Below are 26,447 nucleotides of genomic sequence, written 5' to 3' on the forward strand. Positions count from 1 at the left end.
AATAAAGGTTGAGTGAGGTGTGAGCGAGCATCTTCTACGGTTCTACCATTAGGCCCGGTGACGTCAAAGTCAGCAGTCAATACCGTGTGGGTCATTTGTGGGCTAAATTCAATAATTGGAAAAGGCCAAAAAATATAATACTTTAAGTCTACCCCGCTGATCTTTCTTCCTCACTTCGTTACAAGTTTCTGTTTACCAACAAATAAGAATTGTAAAAGAAGAAACAAAAAAAAAAAAAAAAAAAAAAAGAGAAATTGCTTTCTAGTTTTCTTCCTTTCAGATCAACATATCGGGAATTCTAAAAGAGATTAATTATGGCAGATGCACTTGTTTCTGCTCTTGTTAGTACAATCTTGACAAACTTAAATAATCTTTTGCTTGGCGAGTCTGCTGTTCTTGGTGGATTGGAGAGCGAGCTTGAGAATCTTCAAAGTACATTAAGTACAATCCAAGCTGTGCTCCGTGACGCCGAGAAGAAGCAATGGAAGAGTGAAGCTGTCCAGAATTGGCTTTGGAAGCTCAAGGATGCAGCTTATGATGCAGATGATGTTCTTGATGAATTTGACATAGAAGCTCGAAAACTACAAAGGGGTTTCAAGAACCGAGTAAGTTCTTTCTTTTCTCTTGAGAATCCTCTTGTTTTTCATGCAAAAATGGCACATGAATTGAAGAATGTCAACGGAAAATTAGATGCCATTGCTAATGAGAAACAAAAATTTCACTTAATAGTAGGAGAGAGAGAAATAGAAGCTAGTGAGGATTTTGATCGGAGACAAACTGGTTCATTAGTGAATGAATTAGAAATTTGTGGAAGAGATAAGGAGAAAGAGGAGTTAGTCAATATGGTGTTGTCCAATTCGGATGATTTTTCTGTTTATGCAGTATGTGGCATGGGAGGACTTGGGAAGACTACACTTGCTCAGTTAGTGTATAATGATAAAAGGGTAGAAAGTCATTTTAATATGAGAATTTGGGTTTGTGTGTCTGACGATTTTGATATAATGAGGTTGACGAGAGCCATCATAGAGTCCATTGAAGGTAGCCCTTGTAACAATGAAAAGTTAGATCCCTTACAACGCCGCCTCCAAGAGAAGTTAAGTGGGAGGAAATATTTGTTTGTGTTGGATGATGTGTGGAATGAATATCATGATAAGTGGGAGAAACTGATCAATGTATTAAGGTGTGGAACACAGGGGAGTGCTGTAATAGTAACTACCCGTATGGAAAAAGTTGCTCTTATGATGGCCACGGCACCCGTTCAGGTTCAGCACATGAATAGATTGTCTGATAATGATTCTTGGTTGTTGTTTGAGCGGCACGCCTTTAGGATGAGAGCTAAGGAAGATTATACACACTTGGAGGCCATTGGGAAAGACATAGTCAAGAAATGTGGAGGGGTACCTTTAGCTGTAAAGGCATTGGGAAGCATGATGCTATTTAAAAGAAAAGAAAGCGAGTGGTTAGCTATCAAGGAAAGCAATATTTGGGATATGCCAGACGATGGAAAAACAATTTTGCCTGCCTTGAAGTTGAGCTATGATCATTTACTGCCACATTTGAGGCAGTGTTTGTCCTTTTGCTCAGTATTTCCCAAAGATTATGCAATGAAGAAGGATCAATTGGTTGAGTTGTGGATCGCAAATGGCTTTATTTCTTCTAGAGGAGGTATGGATTTGCATGATATGGGCCATGATATATTCAATGATCTAGTTTTGAGGTCATTTTTTGAGGACATCAAGGAGGATGATGATGGAGATATAAGATGTAAATTACATGATCTGGTTCATGACCTTGCACAATCAGTTATGAAATATGAGTGTTGTTTTATTGAACCTAATAAAACATTGGAAGTTTCCAAAGTGGTACGTCACTTGGCTTTTTATAGTGCTAACTATGGGCCACCTATACCTAGAAACAAGGACCTCCTCAAAATTCGATCATTGCGTTCATTTCTTGTGTGTCCTCTAATTGATGATTTTCTTCCTTTCTTGATTAAACAGAAGCATCTAAGAGCCTTGCGATTGCGTAACACCTTTGAAAAATGGCCTATTTCAATTGATAAATTTAAACATTTAAGATATTTAGATTTTTCTCGGAGTGAGGTTGGATCTTTACCTGAGTCCATAACCTCCCTCCAAAAGCTTCAGACATTAGATCTCCGTTACTGTTATAATCTCTCTAAACTGCCAAATGGTTTGAAGCACATGAAAGATCTCATATATCTTCACATCACTGGTTGTGATGAGCTTACCTGTATCCCTCCTGGAATAGGACAATTGACTCGTCTGCGAAAGCTTAGCATGTTCATTGTGGGCAAGGATGCTGGTCAGCAGATTGGGGAGCTGAGAAGCTTGAACCTTGATGGCCAGTTAAGCATCAAAGGTCTCGATAATGTGAAGGATTTAACAGATGCTAGAAGTGCCAACTTGACTTCGAAGAAAAATCTCAAATGGCTAGAGTTAATATGGCAACAAGGCCATGGCAACAACAACTCAACAGAAAAAATTGAAGAGACTTTATGTGGCCTCCAACCACATTCAAATGTAAAGAAGTTGAGTATACAGGGATATGAAGGTTCAAGGTTTCCAAATTGGATGATGGAGTTACAATTACCAAATCTAGTGGAAATCTCATTATCGGGTCGTAGATGTGAACATCTTCCACCACTTGGGAAATTGCAGTATCTTAAGATTCTCCATTTGTCCCACATGGATGTTTTGAAGCACATTGATAATGAGGTATATGGAGATGATGAAAGTGCATTCCCATCTTTGGAGATCTTGCGTCTTAATAGTATGGATAACTTAGAGGAATGGGCAACGGTTGCTGAAAGAAACATTTTTCCTCGCCTTGGAAAATTATACGTGAACGGCTGCAAGAAGTTGGTTGACTTGCCGGTCATACCATCCGTCAGAACATTAGAAATTGAGGGAGAAAGTGAAATGTTACTTAGTTCAGTTCAGAATTTTCCTTTTCTCACTACGCTTAGGATAGATGGCTTTGGTAGTGTGAGAGATTTTCCCGCTGGATTGCTACATAATCATAGAGTCCTTGAGAACTTAGACATAGTTTCTATGAAGAGTCTGAAGTCGCTTGCAAATGAGTTAGAGAACCTATCTGCTCTTAAAGTCTTGAATCTTGAGCAATGTTATGAACTAAAAAGCTTGCCAGAAGGTCTCTTAAAGCTTAATTCTCTGGAGAAAATACGCATATATAAATGTGGCCTTGTATCTTTCCCAGTCAATGGATTTCGTGGTGTGGCTTCACTTTCACTGCATATCGAAGGGTGCAATAAATTTACGTCTTTATCTGAGGGAGTGCGATATTTGACTGCACTTGAGGATTTGGATGTACGGAAGTGTTCAGAGCTGAATTCATTGCCTAAGAGTATCAGCCATCTCACTGCTCTCCAAAGTCTGACAATTGGTGGAAGTAAGAGATTGTCTACTTTGCCAAATGAGATAGGAAGTCTAACCTCACTTCAACAGTTGCTGATCGACAATTGCCCTGATTTGACTTGTTTGCCGCAAGGGGTGCAAAATCTCAAGAGGCTGAGACTTTTGTGGATTAGCGATTGTACATATCTTGAGAGGAGGTGCCAGATAGAAAGAGGAGAAGACTGGCCGAAGATAGCTCACATACCTTATATTTTCATCAACGATAAGGTTATACAGGGCACTCCTGACTCCACCTAGTTTTGCTTTTGTTAGACAGTAGTGTGTGAATAGAGTAATTTTAATTGCATATAATTGAACTCTTGATTTCTATTTATACGAAACTGTTATAATAGAAATCCTAGGACAAAATGAATTGTTGCCTAGTTTAGTTCAAAATTTTCCTTTTATTGCTCACCGTTGGAATGTGTAATAGAGAAACAAGAAAGAAATAAAGGTCCTCTTAAGGCCACCACGCCTAATTGTATCATTCAGTCTCACCTTATGTCAGAGAATTGATTATGTATTCGTAACTCTAAAAAAATAATATAAAATAAAATGTAAAATAGTTTTAAAAATTATTTGATCAACTATTATGGAATTATTAATTATAATTATTTTATAAATTAAGAAACTTTTAAATAAAGAAAAGTTAATAGAACAGGACAACCTTCTAAATTCAAAAACTATGTAAAGGAAAAAAAAAAAAAGAAAAGGAATTATAAGATTAATGGAACTAATGAAAAATTATGAAATTTCGTGGCTGATTCTAATTAGTGGATTCCAGCATATTGTAATGGTATCGAATTAGGCAATGGGTTTTCTGGTGTAGCTTCACTTCGGTCGCTGTCCATCGTAAGCTGCCACAAATTTACGTCCTTTATCTGAGCAAGTGCAGAATCTAACTGCACTTGAGGATTTGGTTGTGAGCGACTGTCCACAGCTGAACTCATTGCCTGAGAGTATCAGCTATCTCACTGCTCTCCGAAGATTGAGAATATGTAATTGTGAGGGATTGTCTTCTTTGCCAAATGAGATCGGATATCTAACCGCACTTCTTTACTTGAGGATCAGAGATTGTCCAAATTTGACCTGTTTGCCAGAAGGAGTTCAAAGCCTCAATAGACTCCAAGAGCTCAGTATTACACGTTGTCCCTATCTGGAGAGAAGATGCCAGAGTGAAAGAGGAGAAGATTGGCCAAAAATAGCTCATATACCTGCCATTTGCATCAATGATCGGCCTATACAGTACGGTCCACTTTAATTTCTCATGACTGTAAGTTTCTCTGTTTTGCTTTTTGTTAGACTTTACTATTTGTTTGAGCTTAATGGTTGTTTGTGTGCACGTGTGTGTTTCTGTGTCCGTACAGAGTTAATTGGAATTGCATACAACTTTTGCTTGTTAAAAAAAGAACACTTTCTCTGAGTTAACACATCTGCCTAGTGGATTGCTAAAAAAAGATAAAGCTGGTTGGCGAATTAACCATTTTTAGCATGCACAATACAGGGTCTCTGTTGACCTGCTAACCTCTCTTTAAATTGCTGGTAATCCAATAGAAATTTCTGCTAAATCTCTGTTGGGAAATTGTTATTAGCTCTGGGATTTCTCTCCTCTTCCTTTTTTTTTTTTTTTTTTTTTGCGCTAGCTCTAGGAACAAGGTTTTTGGTTGATTGTAATTTTGTATTTGATTTAATTGATTTTGCAGATGATGTAAATTCGAAAACTATTAATGCCAGATAATCTTTCAAAATTTGCCCAATTAGTAAGAATAGAACCCATAGAAATTGATTATATTATGATGATAATATAATCTTATATCTACTTTCTTATTTTCAGGCTTTTTTTATTGAAAAAAATTAATATATTAATTTTTTTAATATATGAAAAAAAGATTAATATATTGAAATATATTAATCCAATTCTTAAATTATTAGAAAACTTGGGAGAAAGCAAAGAATAGTTAATTTAGACATTCAGAGCCCATGAACTAACACGGTTTTCATTTTATTTTTTCACTTGATCCCGAAGTTCGTTGGCAGTTGGCAGTTGGACACCCTACAATACAAATGCACCTATTGTTGCACATTTCAGAGTTCCAATGTCAGTAATACTGTAAAAATCATTGCAATAATAACATAACAAAAATCTTCAGGATATTTATCACTCAGCTCCAACAACCTAAATTACTGTTACCCCAATCCTCAGGAATTTCACTCAGGCCTTGCTAGAACCAAAGAGAAGCATCACCTTTCTTTGAAGCCAATCATAAGCAGCAGTGAAATTATTACCACGTGCACTTTCGACAAATATCTAAATCAGCTTGTAGGGTTAAGAGCACGCTCTATTTCCTCCAAAGATCGTCCCTTTGTTTCCACAACATTTCCAGCTATGTACAAGACAGCAAGAAGACAGATGCCTGAAAATCCCAAATATACCGTGCTGATCCCAAACTTGGTTACAACGCTCAAGAAGTAGAGACCAATGAAGAAATTTGAAATCTGTTATCATCAAAGAAAGCCAACTCATTACATTATATATTACAAACATTTGATAGTTTCAATCTATTTACTAATCATTAATTAATGAATAAGGACAATTAGCCATATATATAATTTTCCGCAGATTTATGGTTTACTTCTCATTTATAAGTCAATTGCTTAATTCAAAGGTTCTATTTGTTGTTGTCCTCTGCCAAAAACTAGATTCTAAATGCAACAGCAATCAAATACAAAATCAAATCCGTCTAACACCATTACTTGGTATAACATCGCCATGTGGGAATAGTAGGAAAGTTTTCTCCCTCATAACTTACCCAGTGCATGCCCAAGGATAATGCAACTGCTTTTGCTCTGATTCTGGAGGCGAATATCTCTGGCAGAAGAAGAGCAGGAACAGGACCAGCACCAAGTGAGAAGGACAACACATAGCTGTGTTACGAGATTAAAGACACATTTAGTTTTCACAAGCCAAAAGAAGATAAAATAGAAAAAACCTAAAAAGCTTCTCATTATTCAAGTCAGGAAAATCATTAACTTACCAGACGGTCCCAAGAACAGCAAGGGTGCCAGAATACGGTGCCAGTACCTTCCAAGTGAGTGACAAAGAAAGCAACAACATCGAAGCAGCCTTCACATGCAAAAAAAAAAAAGCAAAATGGAAATGTATCAGACGAAAATATCCTAAAATATCCGCTAGAACTTTTGCATGAGAAAAGACATTTACTGTGAAGATAAATAGAAGCTAAAAAAAATATCATATCCTTTCATTTAGGCGTACGTATATAGATGGATTTCAGCAATGGCAAGTTCATATAGTGTTAAGTTTTATGCCAAGCGCATCATGAACAAAAGATATCACATTGGCATCCTAGAATAAATACAGTGTCTCAGATAAACTGTCCTTTGGACAAGGAAAATCCATTCATTCGATAGAAAATTGCCTTCAGGCATCTGTTGGATCAGTTGCATCAAGAGAATAAATATTAGCAGATGCAGATCCAATCACCAAACCCTTTTAAGATATTCCTCCAAAAATAGATTTGAGGCTGCCTTGCTGGTTCAAATCATAACAAAATAAATAAAGAGGCCATGATAATTACTTTTCTCTCTTTTCTTCTAGATATAATTATACAGGGCATTGGACCAGTAGGTGTACTTGAAGAAACTTTTAAGAAAAATAATTGTGTTGCAGCACATAATTTCAAGGACTCTGAGCTAGTTACTTCATAGGATAAAATATTTAACAGAAATTTAAATCTGCTTAAGGAACGGTTTCATACTAAAAAAAAATGTATACCATTCCACAGAAGCTTGTAATTAGAAGACTCTTCCTTCCTTGTTTGTCCATTAAAGATGATGCAATGGTTGTGCCTAGAAGAAGCCAGTCTCGTTAAACATGGAATGAAACCTGTAAAATCATATTTCTTCCCTAGATTTCAAAAAGAAACAGAATTTTACCAAAGACATTTGATGCCCCAACAAGAGCACTTGCAGCAACGTCAGATGCAATTCCAACACTGCGGAACACAGCAGTAGAATAATAAACCACAGCATTTATCCCAGCCATCTGCTGGAAGAAGAAAAGTGCCACACCAACACTCACAACTGCATCACAGAAAATAACAGGGGAAAAAACATTTACCATCATTCCTCAGGCTAGTGTCTTAGGAATACAAGTTTAAGTGCTTGTGCCGCAGGCAAGGTGAAATGAATTTCAATTACTGGGGAAAAAACATTTACCATCACTCATCAAGATTAGTTACAAATGTAGTGTCTTAGGGATACAAGTTTAAGTGCTTATTAGATTAGATACCTTCAATTGTGAAACACTATGTTTTAATACGCCAACATTAAAAGAAGTACCAAGACTTGAGCTTTTGATATAAGAACACAGTTTCACAACCTGATATTTTTATTACTAGTCATTGTCTCAGCACTGTTGGTTATTTGGTTTAACAAGGTACTGACAAGTCCAACAAGGTGCACATGCCATATACCTTTATCAGGTTCAGTAGCAGTAGTTTTAACTTATGCATTGAAAAATATCTGAAATACAGGTAAGCATTACTGTTCACAAAATTTTGGAACATTGAAGATTCCAAAGTGCCACATAATTCCGCAAGACAAAAAAAATCACCTGATCAATTATTGTTCAGGTTGTCCAAAACATTAAAAGTCCAATACCACAAAATCTATTTCATCCAAAAACAATATGCTGTATTACATGACTTTAAGGTACCTTTCCAATAGCGACTGCTAAATAGATCAAACCATCCTGCTTCTGGCTCTGCAGAACCTTGACCTCCGACTGCTAAATCCTGCATAACCTCAGCAACTCTATCTTTTCCATAGAGCGTCCTTATAGACTTTTCCGCCTCAGAGAGTTTTCCTTGCTGCAAGGCAATATCTCTCAGTGAACAACTCTTTATAATGAATGATTTATAATCTATACATAGTTACATTGAAAAATGTAAATAAAATATTAAAATGCTCCAATGAGGAGATTAAATCCCGCAGGAAAACCTGATAAAGCCATCGAGGGCTTTCTGGAGAAAATGCCATTCCCAGTGCCAATAGAATAGCGGGGACAGCTGCGATGCCAAACATTGTTCTCCACCTAACAAACGGCATATAAAGAGAAACTGAATAACATAGAGCAAAAAGTTATCAACATAAAAAAATGTAAAAGAAAGATTTTAGGAGTCATGCAGGAAAGAGAGTAATTAAATTTTAAAACATAACTTGCCACCATTCAATTAACTTTATTAACTGAAATCCATAAACTATATATTCCTTGTGTGATATGATGACTTGGCACCACATAAAATCATCATAAAAGCACATTTAATATTCTATCTGAAAATGCTAATATGAGATTCCTACAATCATGACTATTTTTTCTCTAGCCACGCAAATCACACCAATCTTCAAATGCATTTTCTTATGGTATGCTCAAGGGAAAACAGAACCAACTTAAAAGAATTTTTTAACAAGCTTCTATCAAAACTTATTAATACCTAATATCTTCATGAATAATGCTTGAACCATGAACTTAACATTCAATTGGGGATTTCTAGAAGAGTTACTTATAATTGAACTAAAAAGATAAACTGTAATTTTGAAATAAATGTATTTGCTATTAGAATTGCAAATTCTTAGCATCTATCTAAATCTGATGGTGATACTCCTGACTTTCATTCAATCTCAGAATTCATAACAGTTGATCTTTGAAGCAGCACTGCAAAGAGACAATATGTTATCTAAAATGTTATATATTGTCTTCAGGTTAACTTAATGCAAAAATTTGAGCATGCAACCAAAACAGACAAAAAAACAGAAAGAAAGAAAGAAAAAAAGCAGGCTAGACAAGCACACATACCATAAAGGGTTTCCTGCTAGTGGTAATCCAGCAACCAATGCCAAAAGGATCCCGATACATATGAAAAGTTGGTTTACAGACCCCAATGCACCACGAATTTCAGTTGGTGAAATCTGACCAAAAAAGGTGTTAGAACATCAGCTCTTACAAAATTAAAAGCAGCCACCTTAACGTGAAAATAAAGATAAATTGCAACCTCAGATATGTAAAGAGGCACAATGGCAGAAGATATGCCAATCCCAATACCAGCAAGTAGGCGTCCAATTATCATAGTCTGTACACTCTGTGCTGTAGTACTGAAAACATATAAGACAGCTTGAAGTATTAGTTTTAGCACTAGTAGCAATGATCACAAGCAAAGTCCAATCAGACAGGACAAACCAAAGAATTGCTCCAATTATGAGAGGGATTGCATCTAATTGAAAAGTTCTTGTTCTGCCGAACTTATCCGCCAATGCTCCCCCAGTAAATGAACCAGCAGTAGCACCAGCAAGTAGCGTACTAACAATCCATCCTGTTCAATGTTGCGAGAGGAAAATATAAGCTACATGATGATAACTAAAACAGTAAAAAAATTTTAACCAACCAGATTTCTCATCGTGCAAGTAGCTACTAATAAGTTGAAAATGACTGAAATTACTTTTCTTTTCCTAGTAAACATCATTGATTTTATTAATTCAACAATTCTCTTATTCTTTACTGAATAAACAAGCATTTTGCTGTTATAATAAGTTCAGCCAACACCATTCCCTGTTTTGCTTTGTTCGATGCACAGTCTCTTACTCAATTTGATTTAAGTGATAAACACATGCTACCAATACTACCACAACATCAGATTTAAACAATAAAAAAGCAACATCTGCCTAATTTAACTTCATCTTGCCTTGCAATACAGTGTTTTCAGCAATTCCAAGATCCTTGGCAAGATACTCAAGTGCACCATTCACCACCCTGAAGCGGCAACGAGGAAGAGAAAACGACAGTCAGCCTCATACAGAAAGAAATGTCAGCACACCATAAAGATAATCACGATAACTTGCATTAGAATATCCAGAAAAAAAATAGGAAATGGATATACTTGAATTGAGAAATGCAGAACGAAGCAAAAAAAGATTATAATTCTGAGTCAAGACTTAAACATACCCCAGATGATAACCAAACAAAATAGCTCCCAAACAAGCGACACCAACAAAAGGCAGAACTATTCCAGTAGATTTTTTCGGAGGATTGACAAGAGCAGCTTCTTCAACATCTCCATCTATAATTCAGATTCAAATGCCAGTTAAAATACCATATTCAGAGAACGATTCAAATTCCACAAAAAAAAAAAAAAAATCTGAATTGAAGTAAGCATGAAAACAAAGGTCCAAAAACGAACCAGAAGATAGAGCTTTAACCGGACGGGACCTAGAAAAAGCAGTACGCACAAGCTCGGTTCCCATGGAGACCGAATCCATATGACGCAATCCACAACAACTGATTCGGCTACTCATGCAACTGTTTTTATTCAAATACGATACTGAGAGTGAACTTTTCTTACTAAAATCACCGCCAAGGCCACCGGCGACGAGCAGTCTCCTCCGATTATGCGGCTCAAAACCGACGCTTAAACTGCCGCATTTAACTGCGTACATGGATGCCTGCATTTTATGTAGTACCTGATTTGAAAATTCAATGAATGAAAAAGTCAAAATTACCAAAGAAAAATAATAATAATAAAGAGAATTAAAGCAATGCCAAATTGAAGATGATCAAAACGGAACCGTTTGATCTGTAATTACCAAATCAAAGCTAATAAGAGTTATTTGCCACTTCTGTGTCTAACGCTGGTTGCTTGCTCTGTTTTCTCTCTTTATTTATTTGCTTACAGAGAGAGGAAGCTTTGGAGAATCCGTTGACGAAGAGAGAGGAGAGACAGTTTCACTCGCTATGAGCTTAACAAACAAGAACAAAGTTGGTGGAGAATTCAACTATTTATTGTTTTAATATTTAATTTTTAAAAAATAATAATAATATTAATTATATGGATACATACAGATTCGGAGAAAAATATGCAAATATTTGAGGGGAAAAATATAAAAATGGAAAATGGAAAATGGATAATTACGTTGGGATTTTGGATTAGATTTTGGGTCATGTTCGCAGGCGGCAGGTGATGGTGGGATGCACGTGGGGAACACACCAGTGCTTTACGTTGATGTGTTTCTCTTGCTCGTTGCAGCAGCTCAATAATTCATTGTACTACCAGTTTGCTTCGCCTTTATTTTTCCAGTATAATTCGATTCTCCAAATTTTTTTGGCAATAAGTGTTTTATTTATATTAAGTAATTCATTAATAATGGTTAATTCATTTATAGTAATTATTATATATCATACCATGGCATACCTGATTTACAATTTTTTTTTTTCTTTTTCAAACGGGTGGCATCCAAAATACTACCATAATTTAATAATATTTTACCAAATATGAAGCTTTACATGTCTCGTCTTTTTATTTTTTTATAAAAGTGAAAAAATTAATTGGATTAAATTTTTTTTTATAGTCTCAAAGGTGAGATAAAATGATAAAATTTTTTAAGAGGTCTCGACCTCGAGTGTTGGAGTCCTTTTAATAAATTACATTACTAATAAATTATTTATTAATAAATTATTTATCGTGATTAACCCTCGAATCGGATCAGGCGGTCCTTGACAATAGAGTTCGGATACCAGTAGTTTACACTAAAAATAAATAAATTATTTATCAATTCACATTATTTTAGTCATATAAACCCCTTTTACCTCTTCTATTAAACTGTTTTCCATAGCCAGTAATCCTCATTTTCCAATTCAAAAATCCATTCTGCATAATCCCAAGTGATCAAGCTAAATCGTTTGCCTTCCTTTGACAAAGAAAATAAAGAAAGAGTTACAAACCTTTTCTTTTAATAAACCTGAGAAGTAAAATTGAAACTAAAGAAATTATCACAAGCAACTGTGTAAAAAAAAAAACAACAAAGTGTTGATCGGATCGGTAAACGATTTTAATCTCTTAAAGTTGAAAATATAAGTTTGAATTTCAGAAAATTCACTAAAAAAAGGACACCGTTCCGTGTGCTTCTTGTTTATAAGATTGGCATAATTATTTAAGCCAACAAGAATCAAGTACCCTCAAATTATTAAAAATAAACAAGAAAAATTCTTAAGAGAATCTATACTAGAAAAAGCCACTATCATATCATTTTCATCTAGTGTTATCATTTGATGCCCCGTTTTACTTTTTCCTTTTCTTTTTTTTTTTTTATCTTTTTATTCACATTAATCTGACTCTCATCAAGTTAATAAATCATATTTTTAACGTAAAAAATTACAAGTTGATCTAAATCAAATATTGTGTAGTAATTAAAGAGTAAACATTAAGCATTTAGTGGGACAAATCTAAAAATTTTAATATACAATTCTCAAGCAAGAGATCCTTAGCATTTCTCATTCTGCTTTTGATATTATTCCTAATAAGAGATATTTATAGGTTATATAACATTTAAACCTTTTAAATAAACACTTATAAATGCACGACAAGACATAGTCTAATGATAAATACATATACGACCTAACAATAAATTCAGATTTGAATCTACTGTTTCAATACACAAAGATTTTAACCGCAACTAACAGCAGATGGTTTCAAAATGTATTTCATGTCAACTATAGCTTTTATTATTTCTTTTATATTTTCACTTCGTTAACTTCGTAAAAATAATTATTAAATAAATCATCTTTTAAATTAATGTTTTTATCAATTTATTTATAGCTATTCCATGCATATGAACTGCCCCAGCTGTCTGACGGTAGTAGAAGACCCTGTCCATGTTCTTAGGGATTGTCCCCAGGCGAAAAGTGTTTGGACTTCGTAGGAGCGGATGGAAATTTTCATTGGTTTGTCCATCGCGTGGGAGTTGAGAATGCAGCTTGTGGAAGTCCAGACGGTTTCTCAGGTCCAGCTTCTTTCACTCCCGGAGTCTCATTCTGTGCGATACCAAAACATAGTTTTCTCTTGCCAAAATCTGATCAAAAGAGCTTGGAGGGTGGTAATTACGAAGATTTATAGAGAGGCGAATGAGGTTGCGGACTATATGGCGCATGCAGCTCTTCATGCTGATAGGAAGTTGCAGGTGTTGGATAATCCGCCGGGTGGTGTGCTGCAACGACTTACAGCAGATTTGGCTGGAGCAATCTGGCCTAGAAGGCTGATGTAATTGTTTCTTTGGCTTTCATTCCTCCCTTCCATTCAAAAAAGAAAATTTATTTATAATTATTTAAATAAATTTATATTATTATTTTAAATTATTACATTTTTATTTATATCGCACGTCAAAATAAAAAATAGTATATTCACCTTAAAAATTTTTTAGATTATATATATTATATAATATAATATATAATTATATCTCTAATGGTGATTTTGTATTTTAACAATACTGTTTACGAAATATTTCCACAATTTGGGCCTGCTGCCTGCTATTTGTACAGTAGAGATTGCAGCCTATTGAGTGTTGGGCCTGGGTTATTTAGTTATACAGAATGTTTTGTTTGCCTGTCTAATTTGGGCTTTTCTTAGCAATTGAAAACTATTTACTTTCTAATTTGTCATTTTACATACTTCCTCTCTCAGTTTTCCTTTATTTCAGAGTATTCAGAAGTTAATAAAGAAAATTTTGATCTTACGTGTTATTCTTATCACTTTTTTATTATCAAAATCTTTAAAAATCAGACACTTACTCATTAATGAGAAGTTCATGGATGATGTGTGAAAATTATACTCATAATTACTTATTATTATTATTATTATTATTATATTACAGCTTACAAATGTAATTTTAATAGGTTTAATATATTATAGCAAAATGCAATATAATATAAGTAAAAATATTTTTAGATTAGATAATAAGACCACTTAAAATAGATTTGATGAATTTTTATAAAATATAAAATTTTAGAAGTAACATTAATTATTTTTAATCGAATGCTGCAATATCAAATCCTAATAATAAATTGAAGCAAACTTAATTACCAATTGAGCCTCTTCTAAAAAAAAAAAAAAAAACAATTGAGCCAATTAAATACTTAATTGTGATTTAAAAGTGATTTAATCATTAAAGCTTGTGAATTTTTTTAATGTGATAGAAGATTATTGGTATGGTACACATCAATACCATAGATTGAATTTAATTGTAAAAGATTTTAGGTCTATCCGACTAAATTAGCCGTTTTAATAGATGTTAATGGTCCATATATTAGATTGAATTATTCTGAGTTGTTATAAATTATTTTTTAAATTTATTTAATCAGGTTTATTGCAGAAATTATTTTTTTAATTTATTTAATTAGGTTTAATATAGACCATTAAAACGGATAAGGGTCTAAATACATAATGCAATTATTAAAAAAGAAAATGATAGCTATGCTTACTACTTCCTACTCTACAAATGGGCCAATGGCTTGAAAATGAGCTTGTGAACTCAATAGTTCTTTCCTAGCTAACAGCCTCAAGTCTTGTCTTGTAAAGAACGTTGTCAAGACAAATGCATTTACCTAATTCTTCAAGACTAATAGTAAGTTCAAAATTTCAAATCAACAAACAATTATTAGACCAAGCTTTCTTTTCTAAAAGTATCCATAATAGATGTCTAACCCCATGTATAATTAAATACCAATGCCAATTTTAAGTTTAGCTTCTACCGAGACAAAATCTTCTTTGCTGATGGCATAATCAATTTGGGTTCTTCACTTTCTTCCTTGAGTAGACATATTTCACTTTGTTGGTAACCTTTTTAATTGCCAATTGCATAAGTTTCTTCCTTGATTAGTCTTAAGTCTTAACCAACTATGGGGACGCATCTTCTTTGGTTCTAGAATCATAGTTTATACCCATATGTTTTTTTTTTTTTTTTTTTTTTGTTACATTTATACCCATTTGCATTTTAAATTATACGAGTAGGTTGGACAATATTAATTATTTTAATAACTATTAATTGTTATAGTAGTTGTAATTGTTTTAATTGTTTTATTAGTTGTTAGTCGTTAACTATTAATTGTTTAACGTTTTATAAAAAGTTCAATTCACCTATAAGAACTATTATAAAAATTATATTACCGAATATTATAATTAATAAATATAGAGTTGCATAGCCTGCAGTGTTATTTCGACCAATCAGATTTTTTAATAAATTAAAAAAATAATAGCTCTAAATACTATATATCATTACCATAAATAGTTTAAAATTTATGAATGGTTGTTCTGCCCGTAGTAACTGTAGAATCACGTGTACACATGTTAATTCATATAACATTCTTATAAACCCAAATTGGAAGGACATGTTAGGTGATTTGGGCAATCTAAATTATTTTGTAGTGTAAGTTTATTGAAGTCTATGTCTTCAATCAACTACAAGAAAAGCATGAAAAATGACTTGTAAAAGAGAGTAATTTTCTGATTAGGTGTGAGAAACAATATCACAAGAAAGAGAATTTGTCAAGTAATTGCTGCTTGGTGAAGTAGCTGATTATAAATCAGAGACTTCAGTAATAACTCAATAATTAGGCTTTGATTTTAAAAATTAATGTCAAACGCAAAATTTTTTTTTTTTTAAAACCTAAATTCTGCATCCGATGCTGATAGATACTCAATTTTATTGCACAAAAATGAAAATTTAGAAGATATGAAAAAAATTTAGGAAAAATAAATTTGGGTTACCTGCATTGATCCTTATGAAATAATGTGGATCTACTTGCATAGAACAGACAAAAACTATTTGGTCTACATAAATAGGGAAAAATTGACAAAAGAATAATTATTAGCAACAAGCAGCAGACAAGACGAGACAAGTTTAAGGTTCTGGTGATGACTTTTGGGGGGTAGTTTGGATTTAAAATGGATCTATGATTGCACCTTTCTTTTCACATTACAGCTGCATTAGCCTTAAATAGAAAAAAAATATATTACTAATAATGCAACTTAACAAAAGGCAGTAGAGTTACACAATATTATGACTATTAAAATTTATATTTTAAATCCTAAAAATTATTATTATTATTATTAAGTATAAAAATTATTATTTTACTCATATTGGCAACACGTTAGATCTCTTTGGTCATTTATTTATGTATGATCAAATATTAAATGTATGTATGTATGATGTTATGATCAAAATTTATTATGTGGGACCTTAATAACTTTTTGATGAAAAGAATGAAACCCCCTAATTATGGTAGTTAGTAAGATATGAGAAGATCCTCCCTTGAATAAATAATGGTTTAGAGTTAGAAACTTAACGTCAATCACGCAAACTTACAAATATTATTAGTAAATAAGTGGGCCCAATACCAATGCTAATCTCTCTATTAATCACTAGTCTAAGCAAGTCTTTCGTATAGAAAATTAGTGACGTTAGGTTTAATTTTTCTAAGCTAACCTTCTTGTCTTGTGAGTTAAAAGTGTTTGAATCTTTCAGCTTCAAAATCTATGATTAGATACGCTAAATAAATAAATACATATGCATGAAAGACTAGTATCATACGAGTATAGAGTTTGTTAGCTTTCAACTTGAGTTAATCTCAAAGATTTGAAAACAAACTTAAACTAATTAAAACCTCAAAAGTCAATCAAGTTTAATTTAATTATTCTAATTTATTAAATTAATTATATATCTAAATACTAGCTCAATAAGTATGTATTGTATAATTAAGTAGCACAGTAGATTAAAATAATAATTATATATTATAAAAACTGCATGGTGTGAGTTATAATATGGTCAATAAGCTTACCTTCTCTAGTTAATTTCTTGCTCTGTGCTTTTCCTGATAGTTTTTGCTTTTTCCTTCTCTTCTTTGGGTTTTTCACAACCAACTTTTTTCTCTTCACTTTTCTGTCTCAACTTAATCAAATTCTCTCTCTGTCTCATACTGTTTTAAAGCTTTTATAACCCTTTATAAATATCAGCTTAAACACAATTGAACCACTAGTAAAACCTTCTATCTCTCTCATGGCTGATATTGATCACTATAACACAAAACCTAACACTATCACCACCAACTCAACCCTAAAGCTCTTTGGCTTCAACATTTTAGAAAATAATACTGATAATAATAATATTTCAAGCAAATCTCCATCTGGGTCTCCAGAATCAGACACTGAAACGCGAAAATACGAATGTCAATACTGTTGCAGAGAATTTGCAAATTCTCAAGCACTTGGTGGACATCAAAACGCGCACAAGAAAGAGAGGCAGCTTTTGAAGCGCGCACAAATTCAAGCCAGTCGTAATTTTGCTGCTTCTTACGTTCCCAATTCCATGTTCTCCAATTTCTCGCCTCTTCCGCCGCACCTACTCCCTCCTGCAGTGGTTCCGGCGCCGCCACAATTAATACAGCAACATCAATCTCCTCCTTGGTTTTACACGACGTCGTCTTATATGAGTCGCATGTCGCATGCAAGGCCGTCCTTGATTTCTGGTCCTGGTGAGGGTTTAGGAGTTTATGCTAGAATTTCGCCGGAGAAATGGAGTGAGTTCGCCGGAGAAGATGGCGGGAATCACCGGGATAAGGGATTAGGTTTGGACTTGCATTTAAGTCTTTGACAAGATAAACTTTTATTTGGGCTTTAATTTAAAGCTTAAGCTTTCGTTTATTGATGGTATATGGAGACTTGTTTGGGCCATTAAGGGCAATGTACATTTCCAATTTTCATAATGTGGTCATTTTTTTTTCTCAAATTTTCAATATGAAACCAGTGAAAACTCTGAAAACTGAGAATACTCTAATTCGAAAACCCTAAAACCCTGATTTTAATTAGTCCATATTTAATCTATATAATACTAAATTTTTCTGTATAGAAAATAAAATTTTCAATTTTAGCAGATTTAACCATTAATTCATATAGATAAAATCTCGAATATAATGAAAATAAACATTAATACGTGCTTATTGTAGCTTTGTAGCTCAAACTTTTGGCAAGGCTAATAGCACTTTTAGCCATTAAAATATGAATCGTAAAATCATTTTATTCCAAAAAAGAATCATTTTATTTGTGCACTCTTCTTTATCAATAATGATAATAACAAAAAAAAAAAAAAAAAAAACTCAATGAAAAATTGGTCTAATTGATAGGAATATAAAAGCTCTTATTTTCCATAAAAAATAATATTTTATTTTTTATAAATAAAAAAAATGTCGATATTGATAAAAATACTTCATAAATAATATATTTGAATGCATTAAATTAATATTTTCAATATAAATAAACGGATTCGAAATACCATTAACAGCAAATACTTAAAAAAATAGTAGAAAATGGTTCTTTACAAATTAATCACCAAATCAAGAACTCATTTTGTCCCACTGAGATAATTAGATTTTTTTTTTTTTATTTTACTACTATATATATATATATTAGTTTAATTCGATTATTTTGTTATACCCGGATAATGCCTGATCGAGCCCAAGTCATAGCCTTATCGGACCAGCCCAGATTTACACAGAGGAAACCACTCACAGCCCAAATTTTTTCATTTGCAAGCTGTCCCTCTAGTTTGGAATTTTGACCCAAAATGTGCAGGGTTTATCTTTGGTAATTTCCCAGATATCAGTCGACGAAGCTATAGTCACTGTTTTCGTGTCTAAACAGGCAACACTAACGGCTAAGCCTCAAGAAAATTTCGGTCTTTCAGCTCTGTCATTGATTATCTGTCTCCGCTCCCTCTCGCAGTATCTATTTTATTCTGGGAATCGATTTTTACCAAATAGAAAAGGTCAGTTCTTTCTTGTTTTATCGAGTCTTTGGAGTTTCTTATCTGGGTACTTTGCCTTCTTGTTTTATTGAACTGACTCTGTGTATGTTTGTTTCGCTTCCGAGCTTATCCGAAATGGGTGTCGTTTGCTTTTTCTTTTTAAATGTTTATCTTCTCTCTTTCCTGGGCTCTCATTGTGTTGAAATCTTTTGAGCGGAGTGATTTTTGTTAGTGTATCAAGTTATTTGAAGGGTGTGTGTGTATTATCATGAATGTATACACTATTTGGTTATTTCTTGATAGTTTACTGGTTTGATCATGGTAATGATTATTATATGCTAACCAATTGTTGCTCATTTTATGGGCAGGTCAATGTTTTATGCAGTCTCTACCCCTAGCACTTGCATTTTTTGTCCAAGAAGTTCTCTTTTTCAACGAAGGCATTTAGTCTCCACTAGGCTGTCCGTACGTGCTTCATTTCAAGATAACAGAGATGAAGTTAAAGTGGAGTATACTCCTTGGCTGATCGTTGGATTGGGCAACCCTGGAAATAAGTACCATGGCACTAGGCACAACGTAATTAAAAGATACTTTGAATTTGATTTATTTGATTGGATTATATGTTATATTATTGATTTGAAAAGATTGTCTCCATCAGGTTGGTTTTGAAATGATTGATCGAATTGCACAAACAGAAGGTGTTGTGATGAACACAATTCAATCAAAGGCTCTGATTGGAATAGGTTGTTAAGTTGCATATTGTTTTCTAATTTTTGTTTTCGGGAACATAGATATATATATATTTTGGTAGTTGTTTGATGGTTTATTTTGATTCTTTGTTTGATCAGTACAGGTTGCATCAAAGAGGTTCCAGTTCTGTTGGCAAAACCTCAGGCATACATGAATTTTAGTGGGGAATCGGTTAGTTCTATCACTCATTTGATCTTGATTTTACCTTGTCATTAAAGTTTCTGTAAGTTTTTTCTTGTTGACACATGGCAATTAATATTTGCTCTTGTAATGGGACACTAACTGCATACATAATTGGGATATATCATGCAACTGATAACATCCTTTATCATAAATGAAATGTTATAGAATATAGTAGCAGTATGGTTTAAGGCATTAGATATAATATTTCAGCAACTTTAAAGGTGAGCTGATGCCAGCAATTTGGATGATGAGTTTTGATATTGATTACAATTGTAATACATAATTGAGCCTTAATTGCTATGTGGCATCCTAAGTGCTTTGTTTTACACAGTTGAACTCTAGCAATGCCTTGTGTCAGTCTTTCTTAAAAAAGAAAGGAAAACCAAACCCAGTTGTGACTTTTTTCTATCTGTACTGTGGCATGAAAGTAGAGAAGCCCTAAAAACTCAAAATAAAATGGGAAAAATAAGAAAAGAAAATTTTGATAAACTTTGATAAACTAATTATACATTATCTCAAGACAATTTTAAGTACTGCTTCCATCCATTTTGCCTTGTAAAAATGTGCTTGCATCACTGTACTTCAAACCTTGACAGCAGTTGTTGGCATGTCTACTCAAATGGTATATATTTTGGAAGATTAGTACACTTGATTGTGAAATCTCAATGTTCTTGGGATGCCTTAATTTTGTGCATTACTTTGATTTGTTAAACTTTATTTTAGGTCATTTACATATTCTGATGTTTGCTTCAAGGAGCTGAATAAATATGAGAAAGTCAGGGATTTATTATACATATAATCTAAATAGAGAGGAACATAAAAGAATACAAGAAAGCGCTAGCAGATTGGACAAAGAAGCTATTAGTCTCTTTTCTTTTTTCTCATCCTTTGGGAAGTGGGACATCAGAGAAAGATCAAATTTAATTGGGTTATTTCTAAGTGTGTAGTGGAATGGACATATGATTCTTCTACTATATTATGTTTGCATATCTCTTAATGATGTATGTGTCTCTTGTACTGGATCTATAAATTTTTTTTTCAGTACTGGGCAACATGAGTAGCTGATTTGTGTGATTAACACTTTCCTCTCTTTTTACTGATGCGCAGGTTGGACCACTTGCGGCTCATTATCAAGTACCTTTGCGTCATATTTTAGTGGTATGCTTTTTAGTTCCTTACTACAGTGTAAGAGAAATCTGATTGCACTCTTGTAGATATATTGCATATTGACCTCATGCTTCTGAGATTTGAACGCCTAGATCTATGATGAGATGAGCCTACCAAATGGTGTCATGAGGCTTCTGCCAAAAGGAGGACATGGCCATCATACCGGGTATGTTTTAGATTATAATTTGGCAGAGTTTAAAAATGAAATTTTTATGTTCTTGAGTCCTCAAATGTTTTTAAAATTCCCCTTCAATTTTATTTATTTATTTATTTTTTAAAAAGCATTTTAAAATTTTTCTGATTTATACTTTAATTTGTATGAGTATTAATCATGATCAGAGCGGATATTGAAAACAAAGGATTCATATAGCTGACCACAACTAGTTTGGGTCTAAGGCTTGTTGTTGTTATTGCATATATTTTCTTTGATTTCCTTGCAAATTGCCACTTCATGCAAAATTGGTGAAGGCCAGAAACTTTCTAGTTACTGCTTCCAAAATCCTTTTTTAGCTGGTATCCATGCTATTATGGTCTTTGATCTCATTGTTGTTGTTGAATGCTAGTCTAATTTCAGAATTCATTTATTAGGGAAATTTTAGAAAATACCATGTGCTTTAGTGCTTTGACACTAAAGATTGACTTGATACAGCGAATAAGATAAGTTATGGATCATTTTGGTGTATTTACTTAATCATTAGGTTGGTTTTTGAAAGCCTTAAGTTGTCATTAATTCTGCAGTTTGCTTACTACAATTTTGGGATAAGTCTGAGGGTTATCCAAATCTATAGTCATATATGTTTAGGTCAGTTACATGATGCCTGTCTTCTGCTGTCCAAATTTGGCTGTGGTTAGCCTGATGCACACAGGACAGTATTTTCACTCTTAAAAGCAAGAGAAACACAAATTATAGGGAGCTGTAATTCCATATATATTCTCAGTTGTCACCTACTGTTTCTATGAAGATTCAATAAAGGATGAAACTTCTTGACTTGGTATTTTCTTCTTCTGAATCAATTAAATCAATATACATGTGTTGGGAGATAACTTCTTTTTGTAAGCTATAGGTTGCATTTAAGATGTATTCTAATCTAGATTTTCCTTGTCCCTTTAAATATATACTCTATGAACTTGGACAAAACCTACTCGGCTGCTTGGTCATTTAACCTTTTTGAAAAGAGCAATACTTTGTGTGAGTTTTGGTGTCACTATTTACTACAAAGTGAATCCTTTTATCTCAGATATCAGGAGGAGCATATTTAATGATCTCAGTTATTGATAGTCAGTGCTTTAGTATAATTCTGCAGTTTCTTTTAGTTCAGTGTGTCATATTTTCTAAAACACGTATATTTTTTTTACCTACTAGACTACTACATTAAATCAAATTCCATTTTGCATCTTGAATGATTACTTGTCTTATCATATATAAAAACTTCATACCTTTTCTGGTAAATAAAAACCAGAAGAAAATAGAATCTTAAACTTGTGATATCTTGTTACAGATTGATGAGTGTGATCGACCATTTGGATGGTTGCCGTCAATTTCCTCGACTGTCTATAGGTTGGTTGTTCATATTCTTTCCCTTTTTTTAGCATAAATATTCATCTAGTTGCTGCATGTTAACTTTGCCAGTGAATACTTAGTATTTCCATTCTTGCAGGCATTGGAAATCCACCTGGCACCATGGACATGAGAGCATTTCTTCTACAGAAGTTCAGCTCAAAAGAGAGAGAACAAGTATGTAATTGTCATTATCTTATTGCAAATATGTGATGCATGTTGCTTGTTGAATGGAGTTTGATGCCTTGAAAATGTCACTTCACTTAGGTGAACTCCTGTTCCGGCTTCCATATTTAAAAACCCATGCTATCATACCATGTGCTAAATGATGTTCAATTGCTATTTTATGAAAAAACAGTTTATACTTCATTATGCGAAGAAGATATTGCTCTAAGGTCACTAGTCGAAACGGTTTTATTTTATCTTATTTGATTGTGAAATGCCCCATATGAAGAATTCATCTCCAAACAATTGCTTACTTCTCCAATATGCATATGCATGCTTGCAAACAAACAAAAATACACCCTCTCTCTATATATCTAGTCAGTGTTGATGTACATTTAATATGGATGAATTGTGAAGTTCCTATGTTGCTATAAACTTTCAATTGTTAATTGCTACTGGACAGATTGATGCGGCATTAGACAAAGTAACTGAGGCTGTGAGGAAGGTAGTACTGAACGGATTTGACCGCAGAATCATCAGTAGATTTAATTTGGAGGAGAAATACAAGTATCACAAAGTTTGAAACCAACAATTTTGTATAAAGTAAATGTCATGTTTGGGAGCTCTCTATGTTTGAACAAAGAGATGAAAGTTCTTGTAGCTTTCCTTGTAATTGTTGCCATATCAAGATGCTTTGCAACATAATGTATAATTGTCTATGCTACCTGAGGTTCTTTCTTTTGGCTTTCCTTTTTCCCTTTTTCTCTGTTGTGTGTTTCTTAAAGAATGTATACTTTGAGCAAGTGAGACAGAAGTGAAGAAATGAATTGTTTATCTAAGAAAGGGATCATTTTGGTTTAACAATGAATTGTGATACTTGTGACATTAATAATATCTATTACAGCAGCCTGGCCTGCTGCCATATGTAAAGCCCTGAAAGGGCCGCCTAGGTAATATCTTTTTCTGAAAAATCCCAACAAAATGTCCTTTGTGGTTTTACTTTTAACATTTCACCAGACATAAATTTCCCTTGAACCTTGTCAAATTTTCTCATGATCCCATTTTTGGATCACATAAGAGCAACTTGTTATTAATCCCATCAAGAAAACTCCAATCGAAAACCATCATGACGATCCAAATCAAATCTAGCGGTAGCATGGAATCCAATGCCCAATGTGATTCAATTACTTTCCTTACTTTAAAAAATGGGACCCACCTCAACAATAACGTTGAAGTTTGGGGAAAAACAAAAAGGGTTAAAAAGAAAAATAATTTCTCCCCCTCTCTCTCTCTTTCTCTGACTATTTGCTCTTTATTAGACCGTTGTAAAATCAATTTCTTTAAGCAAAACCCCATCAAAGAAACTACAAAAGCAATTAAAAGAAACAGAGCAAAGAAACTGACCCATCTCTCAAATCTATCAACAATGGAAGCAGAATCAAACCCTACTTCTCATCAATCTCTCTTCAATACACTTGACCCCATGTCTCTAATCCTCTCTCATAATTCCTACCAATCTGACCAACTTGTCACTCTAAAACTCACCACAGATAGCTACATTATGGAGAGAGGACCAAGATACGGAGCATATGCAGAGTTAAGAGAATCAAAGCTGAAGATGAAGAATTTAAGGCAAGAAGAAATCGAAGAGAGTGATTTTAAACAAACCCCACCAAAAAAACAAGTCAAATTTCAAGCTAATTTGACAAATTCAAAAAAAGGGTTTTCCAAATCCTCTGTTTTGGCTCAATCTGTGCCTGATTTCTCTGCTACATTGAGAAAAGAAAATAGAAAGCCACCTCTTGAATTGACTCCTCCATCAAAGAATTGGGCGAAAGTTAATGGGATTTTGTCGAATTCAAGAGGAAGTAAGTCTGCTAGTGCTGGAGAGAAAAAGACTGGAATAATGGCGAGAAAGAGTTATGCTAGTGTTGAAGAATTGAAAGGTTTGTCTATGGCTGCTGCTTCTGCTATTAGTGGTGAAAACAGAGGAGGGAGGGTTGGTAGGGGAATTGGCAAGACTGTACTGGGTTATAGGCAGTTTTAATTTTGAAATTTATAGTAATTCCACAATTAATGAGAGATTTATTGATTTTTTTTTGTTTTTTTCTTTCTGGGTTTGTTAATTGGGTTTGATTTTCATAAGAAGTTTGCTTTATTACTTCTACTACACTTTCTTTGAAAAGCTGAGAGAGATTAGTTAAAGATTAAGGATGGTTTGATTATGGTGGATTGTATAGTTATTTGGATATGGTTTGGTTATGTTTTAAATACAATTAGACACTATTTGGAATTCAACATTGTGTTTTTTCTATCTTCTGTGAACCATATCGAAGAGACTGTTGTTTATTCAAAAAAAAAAAAAAAAAAAGCACAAGTAAGTGCAATTCAAGTACTAAGCCCCATCTGATTTGTATCCATTAAAAGGAATGAATAACAATATACAGCAATGTTAATGATACCGACGGATTCCATAAATTTAATGGATAAATTTAACTCTGAATTTTGATAAATAAATTTTATATTATTCTAAATTTTAAAATTAACACCGTGACACTTTAAAATTTTATACTTTTTTTACATTAAAAATAATTTTCTTGAAAATTTTTTATTTTTTATATATAAAATATTGATTTAATATGTGATTAATATAATTTATATAATAATAATTTTATATTTTTAATTATTCAATAAATGTTTAGTCAATCTAATTTTATAAATTGAAATATTAAATAGTCAAATAATTTGTTAAATATATTTAATTTTATAAATCGAAAGGTGGACAAAATAAAAATTTAAAGTACCAAAAAAATTTAAAAAAAAAAAAAACGGAAATAAATTTATGTATGGAGGCATTTTCATAATACTGCAATTCAATTAAGTTTCTCAATATACAAACTCCACACATCACCATTGGCCAAGCAAACATTTGCCAATAAAATATAAACTTGTTGGTTAAAAATGAAAAAGGATAAATTATTATTTAGTCTCTTAAAAACAATTTTAATCATATTCAATTTTAATTAATTTTTTGTTTCTGAATTAAAAATATGAAATTTATTTATAAATAAATTCTATCTAATTCTATTTGTAAATAAATTTTTCATATTTGTAATGAATATAAAATTAAAAATTTATTTACTTTTTTATTTTAAAATACCTTTAACATAATAATTTTAGAAAATTAGAAAAATGAATAGTTTTGTCATAAAACTTATGTTGTTTAAATTGAAAATTTGACATTTTTTAGTAGAATTTAATTTAATTATATATTCAAATTTACTAAATTAAATTCATAGAACTTTTTTTTTTTTCATACCAAACATAAAAATTTAAATTTATTAATGAATTTCACAAAACAATTTTCCAAATAAGGGTAAAACTCATGAATTACTTCAAAGTTAGTTTCAATATAATTAACTTTCTAATAACTATAATAAAAAAAACTTATATGATATTTCATAAATATAAAATTTAACTAGCAAATAAGTTCAGTTTTAATACAATTAACTTTCTAATAGCTACACTTAAAATGTTATTTAATATGA

General features: G+C 32.8%; 4 protein-coding genes and 1 pseudogene across 5 annotated transcripts; 4 read left to right on the forward strand and 1 right to left on the reverse strand.

Moving 5' to 3' along the window:
• Nucleotides 1-157: 157 nt before the first annotated feature.
• On the forward strand, nucleotides 158-3,924 carry LOC149497074 (putative disease resistance protein RGA3 pseudogene; annotated as a pseudogene).
• Nucleotides 3,925-5,418: 1,494 nt separating this feature from the next.
• Nucleotides 5,419-11,534, reverse strand: PGLCT (plastidic GLC translocator). Of its 2 annotated transcripts, XM_012222608.4 has the most exons (15): nucleotides 11,420-11,534; nucleotides 11,094-11,246; nucleotides 10,691-10,970; nucleotides 10,456-10,570; nucleotides 10,196-10,263; nucleotides 9,694-9,826; nucleotides 9,509-9,608; nucleotides 9,313-9,425; nucleotides 8,457-8,550; nucleotides 8,173-8,326; nucleotides 7,392-7,538; nucleotides 7,231-7,304; nucleotides 6,473-6,561; nucleotides 6,248-6,362; nucleotides 5,419-5,933 (listed from the first exon to the last, which is right to left on the reverse strand). In XM_012222608.4, exons 3-15 carry the CDS (start codon nucleotides 10,956-10,958, stop codon nucleotides 5,751-5,753), a joined length of 1,653 nt encoding a protein of 550 aa, XP_012077998.2. In that variant the 5' UTR covers nucleotides 10,959-10,970; nucleotides 11,094-11,246; nucleotides 11,420-11,534; the 3' UTR covers nucleotides 5,419-5,750. The 2 variants fall into 2 exon arrangements, with proteins under 2 accessions (XP_012077998.2, XP_037494788.1); XM_037638860.2 differs by lacking the exon at nucleotides 11,420-11,534 and having other exon boundaries at nucleotides 11,094-11,298.
• A 5,559-nt stretch (nucleotides 11,535-17,093) lies between these two features.
• ZFP6 (zinc finger protein 6) lies at nucleotides 17,094-18,062 on the forward strand. Its single transcript, XM_012222656.4, has one exon. The coding sequence runs from the start codon at nucleotides 17,334-17,336 to the stop codon at nucleotides 17,925-17,927; it is 594 nt and encodes a 197-aa protein (XP_012078046.1). The 5' UTR covers nucleotides 17,094-17,333; the 3' UTR covers nucleotides 17,928-18,062.
• Nucleotides 18,063-18,886: 824 nt separating this feature from the next.
• Nucleotides 18,887-23,763, forward strand: LOC105638747 (chloroplastic group IIB intron splicing facilitator CRS2-B, chloroplastic). Its single transcript, XM_089720067.1, has 9 exons — nucleotides 18,887-19,097; nucleotides 19,445-19,652; nucleotides 19,735-19,819; nucleotides 19,930-19,997; nucleotides 21,117-21,167; nucleotides 21,269-21,342; nucleotides 22,676-22,734; nucleotides 22,835-22,911; nucleotides 23,363-23,763. The coding sequence occupies exons 2-9, from the start codon at nucleotides 19,449-19,451 to the stop codon at nucleotides 23,480-23,482; spliced, it is 738 nt and encodes a 245-aa protein (XP_089576193.1). The 5' UTR covers nucleotides 18,887-19,097; nucleotides 19,445-19,448; the 3' UTR covers nucleotides 23,483-23,763.
• A 416-nt stretch (nucleotides 23,764-24,179) lies between these two features.
• Nucleotides 24,180-25,197, forward strand: LOC105638746 (homeobox Hox-B3-like protein). The gene has a single exon (XM_012222604.4). The coding sequence runs from the start codon at nucleotides 24,326-24,328 to the stop codon at nucleotides 24,944-24,946; it is 621 nt and encodes a 206-aa protein (XP_012077994.1). The 5' UTR covers nucleotides 24,180-24,325; the 3' UTR covers nucleotides 24,947-25,197.
• The last annotated feature ends 1,250 nt before the right edge of the window (nucleotides 25,198-26,447 follow it).

Source organism: Jatropha curcas, chromosome 4 (genome assembly GCF_041381405.1).
Source record: "Jatropha curcas cultivar XTBG-Jc1 chromosome 4, XTBG_Jcur_1.0, whole genome shotgun sequence".
Lineage (NCBI taxonomy): Eukaryota > Viridiplantae > Streptophyta > Magnoliopsida > Malpighiales > Euphorbiaceae > Jatropha > Jatropha curcas.